General features: G+C 41.2%; 1 protein-coding gene across 1 annotated transcript in view; it reads right to left on the reverse strand.

The window, feature by feature from the left end:
- COL4A6 (collagen type IV alpha 6 chain) overlaps positions 1 to 14,149 on the reverse strand; it is a 108,295-nt gene that overhangs the window by 27,336 nt on the left and 66,810 nt on the right. Inside the window, exons 4-14 of the mRNA XM_059483062.1 lie at positions 13,599 to 13,733; positions 12,394 to 12,438; positions 6,722 to 6,838; positions 5,895 to 5,963; positions 4,993 to 5,028; positions 4,513 to 4,575; positions 3,846 to 3,881; positions 3,668 to 3,709; positions 2,724 to 2,816; positions 1,603 to 1,656; positions 160 to 219 (exon numbers count right to left, since the gene is read on the reverse strand). Coding sequence (XP_059339045.1) covers positions 160 to 219; positions 1,603 to 1,656; positions 2,724 to 2,816; positions 3,668 to 3,709; positions 3,846 to 3,881; positions 4,513 to 4,575; positions 4,993 to 5,028; positions 5,895 to 5,963; positions 6,722 to 6,838; positions 12,394 to 12,438; positions 13,599 to 13,733 — 750 coding nt within the window. The remainder of the gene's footprint in view (positions 1 to 159; positions 220 to 1,602; positions 1,657 to 2,723; positions 2,817 to 3,667; positions 3,710 to 3,845; positions 3,882 to 4,512; positions 4,576 to 4,992; positions 5,029 to 5,894; positions 5,964 to 6,721; positions 6,839 to 12,393; positions 12,439 to 13,598; positions 13,734 to 14,149) is intronic.

Consider the following 14,149-nt stretch of genomic DNA (forward strand, 5'->3'; position numbering starts at 1 on the left):
AGACTTTCTATCAGAAAGTTTATTCTGCACACACAGAACAGAATGTCTTGCTCCTCCTGTTGCACAGGAGCACATCATGGCAGGGAATGAGTCTGTTGATGAAAGGCCCACTTCATGTGTTTGAGAACAGGCATTTAAAGACTTGGTGAAGATACCTACCCTGCCACCTGGTAAGCCAGGCACACCTTTTTCTCCTTTTTCTCCAACACCTGCAAAGCCCTGAGGAAAAATGTCAACATTAAATCTCTGTGATCTGTTTGGAACTGAACAGCACATCCCTGTGTGTAAAGTAAAGGGAACACAAACCCACTTATGTATACAAACAGTACAATAGTGAGACAAAGGGAGCTGACTGTTTCTGCTGGGACTACTTTGTCCCAGCAAGAAAAGCTCCAATCAATCAGACTTGGCACTGTGTGTAGTACAGGACCTGCTTTATTCCCCAAGACTTCTATCCATTTAAACCATGGCATATATTTCAGTAGCAACTGCAAGTGACCCCATGTTACAGACAGCAAAGACCTCCAATGCTACTCTGTATTCTATTCCACATTGAGAAACTCTTTCAAGTCTCATTTCTTAACAGCAGCAGCTCCCGGGAATGCTCAGGACATGCTTTTCCCTTCCAAAGCCCATGAATGACACAAAACTTGCATTTTCATGCTCAACATATGGAAATGTTTGGTGGCTTTCCCAGTCAGCAAGAAGTATCAAATCCAGAGATAGAACACCAGGATTTAATTTCAGCAAGAGTTACAGTAGTTAAGCAATTTCCAGGCTTCAATCTTAAAATATCTTACAGTTGTGGTTAAGTTTGTACATATGTTCAATTTCACCAGCTTCAATGAGCCTCTTGTGCTGCATAAAGCTAAGCATGGAATATGTCCAGGAAGGCTAATAACAAACTGTGCCTCATGTACAGGTTTTCCTTGCACGTATTTCTCCTAAGAACATCTGTAACTGAAGAAACTGGCAAACAATTTATCTTATTAGTCACAAGTTTCCAAAAATATTTATTCCCTAAAGTTATTGAAACAACCTCTGTTTACAAAATGTTTTAAGCTAGGAAATACCTCTCTGGAATTCAGGGCTAAATTGTTTTTCTTAATTCATATAGAGGAGATGTAACACCATGCTGAGTTGATTAGCACTAATACTCAACAGCCCATTTTAACTGGGTGTATATGGATAGAAAGAAAGATCTGCATGTGCTTTACAGTTTTAAAGTAAAATAACAAAATATATGTTTAGGTATAATAAAAGGGAAAAAAAACAGGATTTTTTTTTCCTATGTCTGTGGGACAAGGAACACTGCCATCAAGTGGCCATGACACAGGTAGAGCTCTGAGCAGGTCTGCAGGTACTGAAATCTGGGCAGCTTTGCAAGTCTGTAGTAGGACTGTAGTTATTCTTTGTATCTACAGGACAAAAAATGATCAGATTACAGTTACACTCTTCAAAAAGTCTTTTGAACACTTTTATCAGATTTTCCAAGTTCTCTAGTGCCTAGAAACTCCTGTAGAAGACTTGTGAGCTATTCAGAGGTTGCTGAACCATCTAACTCCAGCTGGGCACATGTTAAAAACACTCCTCTGTCCTTACCGGGATGCCAGGCAATCCTTGGTCTCCAGGGAATCCTTGAGGACCTGGCTCTCCCTGGCAGGGGGGAAGAGACAAACACAATAAATCACTGTGCCTGTGAAAGCAAGACCTTCCTGTCCACCCACCGTGCTCCTGGCACCTAAAGCAAAGCTCTGTCCATTGTTTGCCAGGGAGTGCCCTGGGTTAGTGCCACCAGGGTTTGTGTCACCAAACCCTGCATCAGAGGCTCCCAGCACAGAGCTGGTGCTTCCTCTGGCCACTGCCTGGCAGCTGCTGCTCTGCTGCCACAACTGCCACAAGCCAAAGCAGGGCCATGTCACACCATCAGCTGGGAAACTGCAGCATGCACAGTGCCTGGTGAGAGCAGCAAAACAGCTCATGGTGGGACAGCAATGTTTTCACAACTCTGCTTACAAACTCCAGAGTGAGCCCAAAGGAATGGGGTTTGTCTGAGCCTCAGCTCACACTAATGTCAATTGACCAAGTACAACAATCTCTCATAACTTTACACGGGGGCTCAGGAAAGCTCAGACTGGGCTCCCAAACCAGCCTGTATAAATCCCAGATAAACTCAGTATGCCTAAATTTCAAATGTCTAGAGAATCTTTAACTCAATCTTTAACTCAAACCACACAGCTTTCATAAAAACACTGATGACCTAAATTCACATCTCAGTAATAACAATGCAAAGGTGAAAAAACCCGATTATTCCAGAGTAGTGTGCACTAAGGCAAAAGAGCTGGAGCTTCCATTTATTTTTCTAAATTGATTTTTTTGCTTCAGCTGACACAATTTCACAGGTTCAACAAAAACAAGCTAGAGTTCTTATTTTTAGGATTACACTTATTTTACACTTATTTATCTTACACTTATTTTTAGAATTAATGACAAAAACTTTTAAATAGCTTCCAGATTTCTTCTTCTGAGACGTATGTATTCTCTAGTGGTCCACAATGCTCTGAGCTATGAATACTTTTATTCAATAACATTAGGCAGAATAAAGTGGTACAAAAAATTATTTTGATTTGGAAATATAACAGCTCTCACTGTTCAGTAATTTTGTTCATTCTTGAATGAAAGAACACGGAGAAGGAGAGGGTTTGTAAACTCAATTTACAGACCTTTTCTCCTTGCTTCCCCTTTGGAAATCCCATGAATTCCAGAATTCCAGTGGATGGTGGGGGACCTGGAAGCCCAGGCAGCCCCACATCACCCTGTAAACAAAAGAGGAAGATATTAACATAACAGACCATGTTTGATTTTCTATGGAAATAGCCTTCAAATCAGAAGAAAAACCACTTCAATTATATCTCATGTATATAAATCTGTGTGCCTGAATGCTGGCATGGGACTTTGGTCATGGGAATTAAAAGATCAGATGGAAAATCAGGATGAACAAAATGCATCTGTTTCCAAAGCCTTGTGGATATAAAACATGCCAAGAGAAAAAAAAGAAAAAGCTCAGCTATTGAACCAACAGGAAAACATTGCAGAAAAATTCTGGGGAGAAATATGAAAAAAAAAGAAGAAGAGGAACAATTAGAATTGTGGAAGGTGGAGAACCAATTTTAACATCAGCAGAATCAAGTTCCAGACTGAGAACCTGAAGAAGCCCCATTTTGTCTGTGTAAATTTTGACTGCAAGACACTCCTTTAGGATAGTGAGATTATCAATTACACACCAGTTTACTCAAAGAATGTAATGAAAGTCAGGAAGAATGAAGTCATTGCAATAACTCAACACAACAGGTGATGATGCAAAGAAACTGAGAAGTGGAGATTCAAAAGATGTCTAATGACCTCCAGTCTTGATAACCACAAAAATACTGCACTGACTTGATATTTCCCCTTCTTCTTCACCCAGAAAAGGCTCCCATCCTTTTTAGTGTACCAACAAATAAGGTAGCAGAAAGATTCTTTAGCATTTGAACTGCCAGTCATTCCAAGAGAAGAAAAGAAAAAGAAGAAAATCCTAGAATTTAGACACTTTCTAGAGGACCAAGATGTGATGGAACTCTGGAGTATTATTTCATGCTCCTTCCATAATAAAACAAGTTTCACTTACCTTTTCTCCTTTCTCTCCTTGAAAGCCTAATCCCATGTTACCCTAGGAGAGAAAAAATCCATGGATGAATGAATAATAAAACAACAGCAACAACACCACTCCTTATTATTTAACCCCACAGCACTGTTAAACCCCAAAAATTAGGTGTAAAAAGAAAACAGGAAAGGTAGCTACTTACTTTGGGACCTGGTTGCCCAGGAAGACCCACTGGACCCTAAATGTAAACAAGATCAAGATTTTATTCCTTTTAACTTAATTAGGATGCAAACAACTGGAGCAATGCAGGGATCTGCAGTGGTACCTGAACTTTCTTGCCTCCAAAGCAAAAGCAACACACATGCTCTCAAGTCTTCACACCTCTAATAGCACAGCTCTTTGGCAACATCATTAATTAAGAGAAAACTTCAACTTAAACCCAACAAAAATGTAGTTTGGTTTTACCTTTGCCCAATAGAGATTCTCTTGTAGGATCCTGAAAAAGCAACTCCAACATATCTCATGGCAACAAAGGCTCCAAGCATCAGAGGTCAGCCCATTCCCCAGCCCTGGGATGAGGCAGTGCTCAGAGCAGTGTAACAAGGTGTTGGTGTTTGCAGGGAGCATGGCAGAGCTCTGCTGGAGCCCTCGTTTGCTGCTCTGGATGCCCAGAGAGGAGCCTCTGCTCTTGTGATCAGATTAAACTTCCCAAGACTGAGCATCCTGTGCTGGAAGTCAGCTGTGCTCAGGGTTTTCAGCTGCACAGGCACTCTTGCTCATTGCCATGACACAAACAGAGACAGGGGAACGGGAAACCGCCAACAGTTGGAACTGTTCCATCAACAAGTGCCACAGCTGAGGTCCCTTACCTGCAAACCTGGTAATCCTATAGGGCCTGCAGGACCTATTGCACCTGGAAAACCCTTTGGGCCCTATAAAAAGAACAGAGGACAAATAGAGGATGTGTAGAATTTACTCCATCTAACCCACCCAAGTGAGTCTCAGGAAACATTAAGTAATATCCTCTAGTTAAGTAAGCCAATTTAAATATTAAAGCAATTTATTTCATATTATTAGATGTACTTTGAAAAACAAAGTTACAGAGTTCAATGGTAGAAGGAAGTTTGATTTGAAAAAGGAATAATGAGGTAATAGGAAAAATTGGACTCCCCCTACCATACCCTTCCTCTACTCATACCCTTACAAATCCAGAATGGCTTACACTATTGGTATCATACATGTAAATACAACTTCACACTAATTTGAAAATGGTCTTTGAGACTCCATACCTGATAATGTACCTACTTAGTACTGTTTAAAATCATTATGCCCCATATTAAACAACTTACAGGAACTCCATCCAGTCCAGGGAGACCATTTTCACCCTAAAAATTATAAATGCATAAGTAAAAATTACACAGCATTATTGCAGCAAACTATAAGGAACATCAAGCTTTGTATAAATAGAAATATTTGCTGTTAGTTAATATTAGATCAAATGTAAATGGGAAAATATCTTGAAATCTGTGCTTCCATATTTGAATTGGGTAATGGAGATCTCTAGAGAAATTGGAACCATTTTATTTGTGCATAACAAGAGAAAATAAAGTGGCATTAAAAATATTAATTACAAAACCGCTAAAAATACACTATAAAAACTTATTACATGACTGCTATAAAATATGCAAAAGCACATCATCATAATAAGAAATTATCTTCATTTCCCATAAATACAGAAGTCAATTAATAAGGACCTATTTTACAAACTTATGAGTGTACATAGTGTGGATAGAATTTTAGAAAAGTTCCTAATGTTGACCAGCAAAATCAGTGTGAGAGGCCTTATATCACAGAGTGAATTTTTTATTATTTTCAATATTTAATGAAGCACGTATGTAAACTGAGAATGTGACTGATAAACTTCTAGTACCTTCCAGTACCAGCAACACTGAGAGGCAGCTGGAATCTCACAGCAGAAGCTGTAACATCCACCGAACCGTAACAGGATGAGCAGTGTCTCAGCATCCCAGTATGGGATGAACAAGATCTCTTTAAAAATCAAGCAATTCCAGGTTCTGAGAGTATTCTGTGTCATTAATGAAGTTATTACAAGGCCTTTTGCACAGCTCTGCACTCAGACACCCAGAACTGACACCATGAGCAATCAAAGCTGCAGTATCAGCATTGCAACCTGTGGGACATCAAATAGTTTCTTGTACTGTATTTTCTCCTGTGCGATGACAAGTCTTACCTTCATTCCTTTAAGACTGCCTTGAGCAAAAACAGGTTCTCCTTTGAGGCCTTTTGGGCCAGGACGACCCTGATTTAAGAAAAAATAGTAAAAAATAAATTTCTTGAAAAAATACTGCTTTAGTTTTGAAAGACTCTCTGATTAGCATAATGAACAAGGCAAACTCCTGGCTCGGTTAAGTGTAAAAGTACCACTGCTGCTTTGCCAGAGAAGCTGTGCTATTATGAGAACTAAAGACTTCCTGCAGCTTTAGAAAAACAAGGTTCTGCAAGCATTTTCTCTGGTATTTCCCTGTTTATATAGGATTTCCTTTTCATTTTAGGCCTTTGACAACCTTAGATCCTTTTTGAACCTGTTCAAAAAGGCAGAACTCCCCTGTTCATACACACATCAATGCTATTTAGAGGGACCTTGGCAGGCTTGAGGGATGGGGCCATGTAAACCTCAGCAAGTGCAACATCCTGCAACTGAGTTGGGGCAACCCCAAGCACAGATTCAGGCTGGGCAATGACTGGATTGAAAGCAGCCCTGGAGAAGGACTTGGGGGCACTTGTGGATGAAAAACTGTCAGTGTGAGTTTGCCCAGCCAGCCACCCATATCCTGGGCTGCATCCAAAGCAGTGATGGCAGCAGGTGAGGGAGGGGATTTTATCCACAGGATCCTAATTTTATCCTCAAAGTGGATAAGAAAACTGAGCTCTAACAACTCTAATAAACTTAGGGGGTTTTGTGTTCTTCATAAGTACTTGGCAGTTAGTTCTCCAACAATATCACAAAAAGCAAATCCTGTTTTAGTGACAACAGAACACATTTGAGTTGGGACATACAGGCAGTCCAGGTAGGCCAGGAAACCCATCAGGTCCAGAAATGCCAGGACTCCCAGTGGTGCCATTGCAGCCATCGAGGCCAGGAGGGCCTCTGGGTCCCGACTGCCCAGGGTGACCCTGTGTGAAAGCAAAGACAGAGAATGACCAACAGGATCTGTTATTTGCCAGTAATACTGCTGTCCCCAGAAAACTGATATCTTCCTTCCAAATGGCAACACAAACCAAAAGAATTGCACAACTCCCGAGCAAGTTCAGTGTACGGCAGAGTGCAACAGAATAAGCTTCTTCAGCCAGATTTGTTCATCCTCCCTAAAGGTTAAATCCTAGAACACTGGCTGCATTCATCTGATTACCTTTTTCTCCAAGGGACAGTTTTCTGAAGAACATAACTTGTGCATGAGTAGGTCCCAAAAGGGACCATCCCACAGCAGTGTGGACCATATGGAATGTAACAGTGTCAAACAGCACGCAAGGGCGCACCTGACACCAGCAATGGAAGCTGCTCATGTGAAAGAAAGGGCAGAGGCAGACTCAACAATACTGAGCATTTACAATCCAAATCTGCTTGGAGTTTCAGTGGCTTCTCTTCCTCTCCAGTGTGGATTCCTTCTTTTAATAGATCAACAGATGTTAAAGCTCCAGTATCAGGCCATTCAAGCACAACAGCTTTATTTGTTAAATTAAACATAAGACCTTAAGCAAAGCAATTGGGAGAAAGATCCAATTAAACTAACAACATTTTTTAAAAAGTATTTGCAATGGCCAATTATTAATCAAGCAGAGCAAAATATAATTGTACCTAATTCTGATTTCACAAGTCTTTTGCTCTGCTATAGCTCTACTAATTTGACTGGAGTTTACTCATGGTACTAATGCAAAGGAGATCAAAGTTTGGGACTTCAGGCAGTTTTTCCTCAGTGCCACATGAATATGTGAAGGCAGAAGGCAGAAAGGCAGAACTGTCAGTCACAAAGCCCAAGTGTCAGGCAGCTCCTGATCCTGCACTACTTTTCCTATAAGTGAGTCCTGTGGCACTCAACAGCATTGTTTTAAGGCAAGAAGAAAAATTAAACTTATGGAGATAGTATCAGTAACTTGACAGTTCTCTCCCCTCTCTGTACACAGTGATCTTGACTCATCCCAAAAGTACTTTTGTTTGATCCCAAAGATTTGTCCTTAAGATATGGCACTAAGCAAGTTATGACTCACATTAGGAAAGTAAAAAAAAAAAAAAACAAACACGGATAAAATGGAGATAAAGCAGAACATTAACAATTCTTCATGCCTGACACCTAAAATAAAGCACATTTGCAACACTAAAAGTCTTCCCAGACCAAGCCAATAGCATATACTGTGATGAAACTCAATGAGAACTTTGCAGTAATGTAAAGCTTTTTATCTAAGGATCTTTAAATACCTTGAAAAAATGTGGGAATGCTATAATCTAATTTTATAGATGGAAAGCTCAAGACACACAGTAGCAGGGTGATTTTCTCAAGGATGCAGAACTACTTGGGCCATATTTATATAATTACTCCAGCTGATCACTGGCCTCAGCTGCTGCCAGGACAGCTATTCCATATGGCTGCTTATTCACACATACCTACTCCCTGTGCTGGATACAAACACAGCAGAGAAATAACTGTTCTATTTCTTAATGGGGCTAATTTCCAGTCAGATCAAGTCCTTGGTCCAGTTCATTTGGCAAGTGCATTGAGATTTGTGCCAACAAGATCGAGAGGGACCTGATCTGCTTTCTGCCAGTCAACAAGGTACAAACCGATCAATGTCAGGTGTATCTGTACTGCACAATTAAGGCAGCTCACCCAGACAAGAATAAATTTGAGATTTAACAAGGAATGGAATGAAGTCATCCTAAAGCATTACCATCAGAGATCACTGCATTAACAGTACCAGTTGCTCTGATGATTAGTCTGCTTGTCAAAATAACCACACGTGGCGTGCAAGCAGGAACTTGCCAGGCCCTGGTAAAGCAACTGGAGTAGGCTGAAGCATCAATGTATTGCCATCTAGATTTTTCTCTTAGAAATTACTTAACTAATTTGATCCGTGCAGGATGTCACAGCCAAGAGCATCAAGTCTCTGACAGGACAGGCAGTGCTGCAGAGTCAGAGGCCAGAGCTGTCAGTGTCTATCAGGTCTTCCACTTTGTTTACAGCATAAACAAGATCAGGAGTTATGTGGGTGCACACATATCTGGTTACAGCACAAGGTGACCAGCTGCAAGGTTTAGTGAAGCTGAAAGGGCCAACATCTGCCCCTCAGAGGGAGACAGAAGGGAGCCAAGCTACTCCAGCTTTCCTGCTGGCCCAGAGCCAGCCCATGGCACACAGCTGCTGGGTGAGCACGTCCTGGGAAACGCTTGGGGTGAGATCTCCTAACCCTCAGACCAAGACAACCTGTAAGAGGCCCAAAGGACTTTGGTATCCTCCTAAAATGTGAGTAGGGCTTAAGAGAGAGGACATAAAATATGCTGATCTCAGTGATTTCTTATGTGTGCTAAATAAATCTGTCACTTAATCCCATGGCATCCGTGTCTGTGGTTCTGTGCCAAACCATGACACAGGCTGACACACAAGCACACACACACATTCTGTGTCTTTTGCTTTAGGAAAACAATCCACAGGACTTCCTACTTTAAAGCTAATCTGCAATCAGAGTTCATAATATTTTGTTTTAAGACCCTTATCTGAGGAGACATTGAACACCCACAACTGACTTCCTTCAGAGTTGCTAAGTCCTGCCTTAAAAGAAGCTTTTTCCCAGGGGTTTAAAATACTGATTTAAAGAGCTGGTTTGACCTAAAAAGTGGTGGTTAATAGTTTCACTGCTGTCACCTTCTCTAATTCCTGTTTTGGCAGATGTGCCAATTGAACACAAGCACCTCAACTGACTAAGGCACAAGACTTTCACAGACTTTACTCATACATGTCAGGGTGATTCGTTTACAGATCTGAGTTAAAACACAGGGCTGGAGAGATGCTTGTGCTCCCTGTACTCACAAAAGGAGGCATTTGGTGTGAGGCAGATAAGGAAATTTGAACTGGTTATCTGGGCCCTCCTTTATCTGACTCTTGCTGTACACTGACACTGTGATCCCAAGGGGCCTCTTTTGTAAATCAAACAGGGGAAAGGCAATCCCAACAGGAGAGCTCAATGAATAATTAAAACAGAGAAACAAATGCAATTAGGGATGAATACAAAACTAATTGAATAAACAGTTTCATGGGTTGCTAAGGCAAGTGGCCTTTCTACAACTATTGCCAAGTGCTTGCTTTTACTCTAGGAAGGTCACAAAACTGCCTCTTCATACAGCTTTGGCTTTCATGGCACAGACAAGGGCTCACTTATCATAAAAGTATTTCCTTCTAGAACTCCTTGGACAGTTCATGAAAAGCTATATACATCCCCCAGCTTCAGTTCCAGCCTTTGCCAGAGGTGTCCTTGAATCCTGTCTTATAAGAAAAAATAAACTTCCCAAGTAGGTCTAAGGATTTGAGGGCTTCTCCTACAGCATGACATGAAAGTCTAGCAATAAACACATGTAGCTGCTGTATTTACTAGGTTAAAGGGATTAGTCAGGCCAGCTGCAACAACATGATTTACTTGCCACCAGCACTCCCCAAGGGAACTCTGTGGAATACCTTCCCTTAAGGTCAGCAGTGGGAATCCCCTCTGAAAAAGAGCCTTGCCCATGGCCGTGACTAAACTACACCTGCCCACACTAACACACCTGCACACTACAAAGAATCTCTCTTTGCATTTGGATGTGCAGAGACAGCAAAATCTTTTTACTTCTCCCATCTTTCTCACACACACACATTCTCTCCTTTGCTCTACATTCCACACATCCATATAAAGTGCCTATACTGGTATACACTTCACAAAAAATCTAAGCTGCTCCCTATCCTGAAATGTAATGACAAAAGTAAAAATATTTACTCAAGCAGTGGTGGTTGCTATTTTCACGCTACAATGGAAGCATTTATCTTAGTGGTTATAATGTAAGCAGTATGAATAAGTTTCCCTTTCCCCTTTTTCTGCCCTGCAGTTGTGGCACAGAAGAGCCACAGTGCTGAGCACTCTGCTACTCCTGACCAGCAAAATCTGCCTCTTTCCCATTAAGCCACCTGCAGAATGTTGCAAAGCAGAGTAGATCTGCATATGCTGGAGGCTTTGAATCCTCTCATCTGCCTCCCTGCTCTCTCCTTGGAACGCCTGTCCCTGCCAACTACCTGGCAATGGCTGCTGCTCTGTCTCTGCCTCCCCTCACTGCTGGGAATCCCCTTTCTCCAGAGCCTCATCTGAAAAAACACCCTGAGAACAGCATGTTCCCACAGTGTGTTCAATTAAATTAAGTATTATGGGAACAGCTTGTTCTCTTCAGACCTAGACAGTTGGCTGGTGGTAAAAGAAAAAAAAAATAGCAGCAAGGGAGTAGAGCAGGAGAGAAAACAGGCAAGGATGAGCAGAGGGGGACTAAAGGACAAGGGCCAGGAAGGAACTGGAATCAAACAAGTTCATTTACAAGGCCAACTGTGCATTTTCAGCCAATCTATCACAACTATTCTGTTTTTGATATGAAGTAAGAAAACACAGCTCAATTGTTGGAACTCCTGGCCATCTGAGAAAGCAGGAAAGATGAGAAAGGGTATGAGCATAGTCTGAAGGCACAATGACACACAGGATGGAAAAATGCCATCAAGAAAATAAAAATCATTCTAATATCAGAAGGAGAAAGCAGTAGAACCAAAAAGAGTAGAAAGAGTAAGGAAGTTTGGGGCAACTTCTAAAGCTGATCCAGTTAAAGTTCCCCTGAGATACAGCAAGATACCTCTGCAAAAATCGCTGGAGAGACCAAGCAAAAGAAAGCTGGCAAAAACACTCTAGCCACATTATTTTTTATAAACTGTCTCTATAATGCAAAGTTCTACAGAATGAAGGAAACAAAATGCTCCTGATGGTCAGGGAAAGTGGTTACCTACCTGTCACCTGATCTAAACCAGGACTAGAACCTAGAAGAGAATTAAGGGTAATCTGGAGGGCCTCAGCTCTCATCACTGTTTTCATTCATGTCATAGCAAAAGATGATTGAGGGAGACCTGGTAACAGCTATCACATACAAGAAGGCTACTACAAAGCAAAAGTGAACAAACTTTTCTTTGTATCCCTGACCAGTAACATGAGAACTAAGAGCTTTAAACTGCAAAAAGAAAGACTGAAGTTAGCAAAGCTTTTCTAATAGAGAATGCAGTCTCCATCATCACAAGGTTTTAAGAACTGGTTAGGAAACACATGCTAAAAATGGCCTGAAGCACAGCTGACCATGCCTGTTTGACTCCCTGAGGTGCCTTTCAACTCTGAAAGTCTATGATTTTATGATACAGGGGTTTTTAGGCAGTGGTGCTGAAAGAAAAGCTAATTAATCATGCAAATGATCCCCATGTAACTCAGGGTCACTTTCTGATATGTATCAGCTTCCTACTGTCTTACAAACCAGCACAGAATCACCAGGTGGATTAACAAACACCCAGATAGAGGCAAGCAATTGCAAGGTACACTATGCTTGTGCTAGGACAATCTAATCATGTTCAGGTGCTTTTGGTTGTGATTACCATTCTGGTGATTTCTATTTACATATGCAAACTTACTGGGATCCCGTTGATGCCCTGGAATCCTGGAACTCCCATTGGACCCTGATGAAAAAGAGTACACATTATATTTCACTTCATTGATCTGTAGATTTCAGTCACCTCTGAGATATTTTTCACTCCAACACTCTCAGTCTTGGACTTCTGCTTTCAAAACCAAAAGGAGCAAACTATCTCATGCAGATTCCCTCTGACCACAGGGGTCAGTGAAGACAGGAACTGAGCATCTGAGCTTGACTGGATACCTCATGAGTGCTTCAGGAACGTTTTAATCAGGCAATTAAAAATAAAAATATAATCTCCTACTGCACATCTGGAGAAAACAAGATGCCAGGAAAATAAACAATCTGCTATAAATTTAACCCTTGTCTTTCCAAGACTTTCAACAAAATTTACATTATTTTCTATCTACAGTTGGATAGGACCCTCAGAGATAAGCAGACCACTGCATTAACTACAGACTGCCCAAGCTGCAAGTAATTGCCACAACTTGTTGCTCTGCTCTGAATAGTAGCAAAACAGACTGTGCAAGCAGAATTCCCTAAAATGTTCCTGCTTTGGAAAGGTAAAATATATTTCTCCCTCAAGGGATGAAGAGAGAGAATCTTATGGCATGCTGGTATTGCATATGTATCATTTCAGGGGATAGAAACAGTTCTGGACTAAATGGATTTTTTTCAGTGCAAAGAAATTGTTTCCAATCTTGCACACTGCATTCATTGACACCTATACCTTATGGGCTACTATATTTATTATGATGTAGCTTATTGTATTCTTTTTAGAATACAAAGTTAGAAATAACTTTGCACCTGCAAAACTGAATTGCAAATTTTGTTTAGTACCCATTCTTTTTGCTTTTCTAGATGCCAGCTCAGGATCTTCTACACAGAAACCGTCTCCATGTCTCCCTGAACAGAGTGTGACTAACAACCATCTACCCCTGGGCATGTGAAGTGACAGACTACTTGCAACAGCAATACTCATTTGGCTGTAGCTCACCTACCAGGATGGCTACACTGTTGAGTAGCTTTAGCATGTGTATTCTCATTCAAAAATAAATGCAGACAATTCTCTAAAGATACTGTTGAAATGCCATTGTAGTTTTTATCCCTGGACATATAGCCCAAGATTATCTTTATTCACTCAAAAACATACACAAGGCCATAGAACTATTGCAGGGACAGGAAAGTCACTGCTGAGCCTACCTTGTCACCTTTCTGTCCAGCTGGTCCAGGAGGGCCCACTGCTCCTCTCTCACCTTTGGCTCCAGGCAAACCTTCTGGGCCAGTAAATCCAGGTGCTCCTATTGGTCCTTGAAGCCCAATTGGTCCTGGTCGACCCTAATATACATTAAAAACAAGTCAATGCATCATGTCCACAAACTCATTTGTAATTACTCTTTCCAACTCCACTTTTAATGCAATTTGATACCTCTCTTGGTAGTTACGACATCCTAAAGTTTTCCCTGTCCATTTTCAGACAAAGACTGCCCAAAACTGCACACAGGACTCGAGATGGGGCCTCACCAACACAGAGTAGAGAAAAACCCTAAACCACGTCCCTAAACTGTCTGGTGATGATGTGCTGAATCATTAAGGTGGGAAGAACCTCCAAGAGCAAGTCCAGCCTTTGACTGAATACCACCATACACACTAAACCATATTGCCAAGTGCCACATTTGTTCATTTCCTTAACAATTCCAGGCACGGTGACTCCGCTACGTTCCACTTCTTAACCACTCTTTGCAGTGAAGAAT

This window comes from Ammospiza nelsoni, chromosome 15, assembly GCF_027579445.1.
Source record: "Ammospiza nelsoni isolate bAmmNel1 chromosome 15, bAmmNel1.pri, whole genome shotgun sequence".
Classification (NCBI taxonomy): domain Eukaryota; kingdom Metazoa; phylum Chordata; class Aves; order Passeriformes; family Passerellidae; genus Ammospiza; species Ammospiza nelsoni.